Source organism: Chenopodium quinoa, unplaced genomic scaffold (genome assembly GCF_001683475.1).
Source record: "Chenopodium quinoa cultivar QQ74 unplaced genomic scaffold, ASM168347v1, whole genome shotgun sequence".
NCBI classification, from domain to species: Eukaryota; Viridiplantae; Streptophyta; class Magnoliopsida; order Caryophyllales; family Amaranthaceae; genus Chenopodium; species Chenopodium quinoa.
This window is the reverse complement of record NW_018744072.1, coordinates 1,595,131-1,602,157: the sequence shown is the minus strand read 5'-3', so window position 1 is coordinate 1,602,157 and position 7,027 is coordinate 1,595,131. Positions and strand designations below refer to the sequence as shown.

The 7,027-nt window shown below is 39.7% G+C and overlaps 1 protein-coding gene across 1 annotated transcript; it reads right to left on the bottom strand.

The window, feature by feature from the left end:
• Window positions 1–2,082: 2,082 nt before the first annotated feature.
• Window positions 2,083–2,981, bottom strand: LOC110691300. The gene is made up of 3 exons (XM_021868222.1): window positions 2,764–2,981; window positions 2,460–2,659; window positions 2,083–2,375 (listed from the first exon to the last, which is right to left on the bottom strand). The coding sequence occupies exons 1-3, from the start codon at window positions 2,979–2,981 to the stop codon at window positions 2,083–2,085; spliced, it is 711 nt and encodes a 236-aa protein (XP_021723914.1).
• Window positions 2,982–7,027: the final 4,046 nt, after the last annotated feature.

Here is a 7,027-nt window from a genome sequence, read left to right as displayed (position 1 = left end):
CACTCTCGGCCCCTGTCAATGCAATTAACCTCCACACGAGCTACATCAATACTTTTGCGATCTAGGATCTCTACCATCACCGTTCCCTCCAAATCGTTGAAGCTTGAACTCGCCAATTTTTCCGAGGCATCTGATTCCGCATTCCGGGCACGTGGGACCAGGTTGATTTTAAAGTTCTCTAACTTTGCCATTATTTCTTTTAATTTGGCCAGGTAAGCTATCATTGTTTGCTCTCAGGCCTCATATTCTCTTCTAAACTGGCTTGCAACCAATTGTGAGTCCGTTGATAATTCAATTCGTTTTGCCTCCGCCGTTATGCATAACTGAACTCCCGCGATTGCTGCTTCATATTCAGGTTTTCCGTTATTGGAAGCCCTGAACTTGAACTTTATAGCATACTCGAATACATCTCCATGCAGGGAAGTCATTATAATACCATCTCCTGAACCTGTTGAAGCTGCTGAGCCGTCAACCGAGACCTTCCATGTTCCGACATCTTCCTCTTCATCTGTGTAAGATGCTTCAACAATGAAGTCAGACAAAGCTTGTGCCTTTATAGACACTCGTGGTTTGTAAACTATATAATATTCCGACAGCTCTATGGCCCATTTAAGCAGACGGCCGGAAGTTTTCACTTTCTAAAGGGACTTTTCTAACGGCTGATTCGTCAAAATTTCAATTGTATGTGCATCAAAATACGACCTCAACTTCCGCGTCGCTATTACTACTGCGTACGCAATCTTTTCTATCAACCGGTATCGTCGTTCCACATCATTCAAGACATGACTCATGAAGTATATGGGAATTTGTACCTTCGCTCGCTTTACAAGTAGCACCGTCGTTACCGTTTTCGGAGATGCTGAGATGTACAACTGCAGCTTCTCTCCTTTTTCTGGCCTAGCTATTGTTGGTAATGACCGAAGGTGATTTTTTACCACCTCGAGTGCCTTTTCCTGCTCTTTCCCCCATACGATGTTTTATTTTGCCGCAACACGACGAAGAATAGGAGAGCTTTATCGGCTGATTTGCTTATGAATCAAGTCAATGCTGCCATGCAGGCTGTGAGCTTTTGTATGTCTTTTATTGATTTCGGTTGTAGCAAGCTGAGAATAGCATCAATCTTATTGGGGTTTGCATCAATTCCTCTTTCACTAACCATAAAACTAGAAATTTCCCCGATTTTACACCGAAAACGCATTTTTTCCGGATTCAACTTCATTCTGTACTTTCTAAGAGTATCAAACGTTTCTCGCAAATCGACAATGTGATCTGTAGCTAATCGGCTCTTCATAATGGAATCATCCACATACACTTCTACGTTTCTACCCTTCTGATTTGCAAACACTTTGTCGACCAATTTCTGATATGTCGCATCTGCATTTCGCAGCCCAAACGGCATTGCTTTGTAGCAATAAACTCCAACGTCTGTTATGAAGGCGGCCTTAGTCCTGTCGAGCTCGTATAAACTGACTTGGTGGTATCCTGATAAAGCATCCATAAAGCTCAATAAAGCATGGCCTGAAGTTGAGTCTACCAGCCCGTCTATCCTGGGAAACGGATAACAGTCCTTTGGAAAAGCCTTGTTTAGAGTAGTTAAACCGACACACATCCTCCATTTTCCTGACGGTTTCTTCACCATCACCACATTTGCTAACCACTCAGGGTAAGTACAAGGTTCTATAAATCCTGCTGCTAGCAACTTATTCACCTCAGCTTGTATAGCTTCTATTTTCTCGATCGAAATTTTTTTTTTCTTCTGTCTTACCGGCCGTGCTTTTCTATCCACATTCAACTTGTGTACCAATGTCATGATGTATCCCTGGCATTTCATCGGCCGAGAAGGCAAATACATCAGCATTCTCTCGCAAGAGATCAACTAAATGACATCGCATGTCAACATCCATGTCTGATCCAACTCTTACCGCTCGGCCTGGGACTCTTGGTTGTAATTCCACTTCAACGGTTTCTCCTCCCGACAAGGGATGAGGTACCGATATTGGTCGTGTATCAAAATGCTTCATAGACAGGTTATGTGTAGATGGGTTCTTCCCTTTTCTGACCTACACCATCTACTGGTGGCTGTCAGCATGGTTGTTTCAGCGCCGTCACATAACATTCTCTGGCCATGGTCTGGCTTCCCCTAACACGTTCAGGGAAACCGGTATTAGCTATGTATATCGTCGTCATGTGGTATAATGATACAACTGCCTGCACACCATGGATCATCGGTCTACCGACGATAGCGTTGTATGCCGGCGGCACATCCTCTACCAGAAATTCCGTCATTACATCTCTTGCGGCGGCTCCTTCACCGATATGGACCTGCAGCAAAATACTGCCCTCGGGCTTGACGGTAGATCCATTGAAGCCAATGACTGGGTACAGCACCTGTGTTAACTATTGTCTTCCAATCATCATGGCGTCAAAGGCCTTTGTAAACAATATGTTTGCAAAACTACCTCCGTAAACCAAAACTCGCTTGATCAAACTGCCGTTAATAGCCAGTATGAGCACCAATGGATCATCATGAGGAAAAACAATGCCTTTAATATCAGCTTCTGAGAAAGACACTAAGGGAATGTTGGAGGGCCGAGGACGGTCTTCTACACCAAAAGCGTTCACCACATGCCTATGCTTCGACAAGCTTTTCTTGGCGCCACTGACGGATCCGCCATGCACCGGCCCGCCAGTAATAACATCCACCACTATTTTACGCCCTGACAGCACTTGCCCCTATCTTGACATGTCATTCTGCCGACCTACCTCAGGTGCATGTCTATGGTCTGATTGCTGGTATTCAATCTGCCTGTCGGAGGTTGTTGTTGCCGACTAGTACCCTGCTGAGCTCGATACTGAGATAGGTGTCCTTTCTGAATCAGATCCTCAATGTTTTCTTTCAACTGAATGCAATCCTCTGTATAATGGCCGGCATCTCTATGGGACATGCAGTATTTCTTCATGTCTCTGCCCTTGGCTTTCATTGGTGCCGGCCTGGTCCAATCTTCCCTTTGCTGGTTTATGGAATAGATTGCCGCCTTGGGCGTGTTCAGCTACGCATAATTATTGTATCGGCCCAGGCCCTTTTCCCGGCCTGCCTGCCCTTTATTAACTTTGTTGTGCCGGTCTGCTTACTTCATGTGACGTGTTGTCAACTAGTCGCCGACTTGACTCTGTCGGCGCTAGTTTGCTACTGGCTTTTTAAAGCTCTTCACTCTTCATATACTCATGTGCTTTGCTGAATGTTGCGCCTAACTTCAGGAAGGTTTTTCGGGCCATAAAATCACAATCACCCAACCCATTCATGAGGGCCATCACAGTTATTTCCTGCTGCAGCTTGGGAATTGTACTTGCTTCGTTGTTAAAACGTCTAACGAAATCCCTTAGAGATTCATCCTTTTTCTGATTAATTGCCATCAACTCCCCTGACATTCTCTACCGTACACTATTGCATATGTATTGGCCTGTGAACATCTTTACCAGAGTTTCAAAGCAATAAATTGAATCGGGCTCTAGATTCGAGAACCAATCCGAGGCTGCTCCCGTCAGTGTTGTCGGAAAGACTTTGCACCACACGACATCCGTGTCGGTGTACAATAGCATATGGCTCTCAAATGCAGCCACATATCTCTTGGGGTCACCCTTGCCGTCATGTTTACATGACGGCATTTTGATTTTTTTTCCATTTGCTGGTCTAGGATCTCCTGAGTGAACGGAGAGACTCTTGGCCTGACCACAGCTTTAGTCACGCGCCTAGATGGCCCACTGCTAGCTTCTTGCCTGTGAGATCCCGAATCTTCAACCCGCGTACTAGAAGGAGCTTGGCGCTCCCTTTCTAACGGTCCTGGCCTTAACGAGGGTGACCCTTCTCGCGGCGGTTGCCGAGGTGGGAATGTAGCCTGATTAAATTGACTCTCCAAATTAGTGAACACGGGCACAGACTGTGCCCTGTTTCCTCCTACCCTACCAGTTGCTGCTTCATCGACTTCTTTCCTTTTTCTGGACATAGCACGCATCACCCTTACTATTAGTTCTAACTCCTCAGGAGTGAACTCATCCACAGGATCCGGGATGATGGCGTGAGGTCATTCTGGTGTTATCGGCATATTTGTCGGGTCATTGCGAATAAGGTGGGTTTCATCTTCCACCATGATTTCGGGTACGTTGTTAATAGTTTTACTTGTACCGGCATTGAGAATACCAGTGCCATAATTTTGATTATCGGTTCTTGGAACTGGTACTATGGTTTCATTGTTCCCCTCCATGACTACTTAAGGTTCTTTGGACGATAGAAGTTATTAATGTCCTCTCCTTCTAGCGCCAATTGTTCCGGGTGTGCTTTGGTAACTTGAGTCTTGAGGTCCGTAAAGGTTTATCGGCCAATTAAGTACCTGCACAGTTAACCCAAATTAGCTAACCCGGGGGATTATCTAAGGATAACCACTCCGATGCTAAAGTCAACAATTTGATGAGAAGAATAAGAAAGGAGATAAGAGAGAGTGTTTAAGAGAGAGAGAGAGAGAGAGAGTTAGAGAGGTAAAGATCGTACCTTAATAAAGAATTATGCTTGGATATTTATAGGAACACAACCAAGTGGCAAGATGGCTTCATAGGCAACAGGTGCTTACGTGGTCGAAAGTAGCTCTCCACGTGGCCGTGATTTAGGCCATTATGGAGAGTAAGCCGATATGAGAAATAATGGATAACTAACAGCGTAATTTTCTTTAGTGGACAAACCCTAATGGTGTCGACACTATCCTGTACAACTTCCTTTGGTCTTTTATAATGGACTCTCTCTTAATTTACGAGTGCAGCCCAGACCCGTATTTAACAACTTCAAAGTTACAAGGTGGATTCACCGACTACACCAATCGATGGGTTTTGACTTATGGATAGAATCCGAACTACTGTACTCTGAAGTTGGATGCAAGTCATACAACTCGTATATTCGGACCCAAATACTAGTCTACGGTGTACCCACCTGTTTGCCGGCATAATAGACATAATTGTCAGGGTCACGTGACACAGCATGGGGGGTAAGTGGTCTTTTACTTTAAAGAGAAAAATAAAAAGAAGAGCGTACGGTCAAATACAGTAAAAGGACAATTCTGTTTTCGAAGTGACGTGGCTAGCTGTTATCCGTTGATATAGAATTCAATGGTTCTAACTTCTAAGCTTACAGTCTCAGACATCTCACGTGATAAGCCTGCTCCCATTTAATCTGCAACAACTACAGTACTAATTAACCTTTTTTTTTATTTTACTCCGTATTATTTAATCCCAAAGTGACATTATTTCTTCTCCAACCATTTACTTATTTTTTAATTATTTTAAATTAATAATTTTTATAAATTTTAGCTTGGTATTTAAATTTTGTAAAGCAAGTTGTAAATTAATAAAATTTAAATTTATTTTCTCTAAATTAGACATACTTCATATATTACAGTAATTAAACTTTTGCTTAACACATTATGCTGTTTAATTTAACTGTTTATGTATATAAATAAGTTGAATTGAAGTGAACAAAGTTTAAGATGAATCTACATTTAATACTCGTATTAACTTATTTTATAGTATCAACTTTTTATCTTCAGGGATCCAAGATTATAGTATCTATGATTCTTTAAGAATAAATTTACTTATAAGATTCTTTTTATTGTATACAACCATTACTACACAAATTTTAACGTTTAAAAAAGCATACTCTAATTTTGATAAGGTTTTTTAGATTGTTCTAAAGTCAAAATTATCATATGCTTCCTCCATTTTTTAATAGTTGCAACACATATATTTTACGATATTTTAGAAAAGATAAACTTACGTGATTTAATATACTTTAAAATGGGGTGAGAGGTTGTTAGAATTACTCCCTCCATTGTGTAATAATCGCAATAATAGGCATGCATGACAGGTAGTTTTCGGAAAATTATAGGGTTGAGACCAAGTAAGAGTTTAATGATACATAGTATAGTTGGTAGGGATATATTTAATTGTTACTCACACCGTTTCATATTAAATGCAATATTAGGGTATTCATAAAAATTAAGAAAATTTAATGGGTGGGGCCCAGAAGAGGATTTTTATAATATAAAATACGGTGATTTCACCAAATGCCACTGAGTTTTTAAAAATTCACCAAATGCCATGAAATTTTCACAAATTCACCAAATGCCACCAAACTTTTAAAAAATTCACTGAATGCCATTAATGACTAATGGTCGTTAACTCCGTTAGTTATTAGGATTAAATCATGACACGTGTCATGATATGATTAGTTCATTTTAACCATTTATTTTAATTAATAAATATAACATTTTTTCTCGATTTTTGTGACGAAAATTGCTCGGGTAAGTTTTGGGAGTCATTTTGATCCTTTATGATATTATTTAAGAGATATAAAATATTTCAAAGTTGCATATAAAAATAATCGGAGGTAGTAATAAAAAAAAAAAAAAAAAAAAAAAAAAAAAAAAAAAAAGTAGTCTAAGTAAAGTTGGTAGGAGAGAGAAATAATAAAATAGTAGTGGATCCTTACCAAATAAAGAAGTGTTGTAATTATTATGAAACGAACGAAAAAGGAAATTGTTGCGATTATTACGAAACGGATAGAGTATAATTTAGTGGGTCATGATTTTTTTTTTTTTTGAACGAAAGTGGGCTATGTATTTTAAATAAAGAAGTGTTGTAATTATTATGAAACGAACGAAAAAAAGGAAATTGTTGCAATTATTACGAAACGGATAGAGTATAATTTAGTGGGTCATGATTTTTTTTTTTTTTTTGAACGAAAGTGGGCTATGTATTTTAAATAAGGGAAATAGTATAACTTTTCCTCAAAATACCTTTTCAATTATAGTGTGTTGCAAGTATTGTGACATTTTCGTTTTGAGGAAGTGTTGGAAATATTAAAATTTGGAGGAAGTATATTTTATTGAAAACCAAGTGGTCATATGCTAATTGCATTAATTTTAAAGTTAATTTAAGTATGAAACGTTTACAAAAAGCTAAATTATAGTAACATGTTAATTAA

Excerpts from the sequence above, each read along its gene's own strand:
- LOC110691300 (XM_021868222.1), bottom strand. The coding sequence starts at position 2,981 with ATGAAAGCCAAGGGCAGAGACATGAAGAAATACTGCATGTCCCATAGA. Across the intron at positions 2,660-2,763 it reads ACCATAGACATGCACCTGAG|TGGCGCCAAGAAAAGCTTGT; the intron begins GTAGGTCGGCAG and ends CGGATCCGTCAG. Across the intron at positions 2,376-2,459 it reads GCGAGTTTTGGTTTACGGAG|TCATTGGCTTCAATGGATCT; the intron begins GTAGTTTTGCAA and ends TGCTGTACCCAG.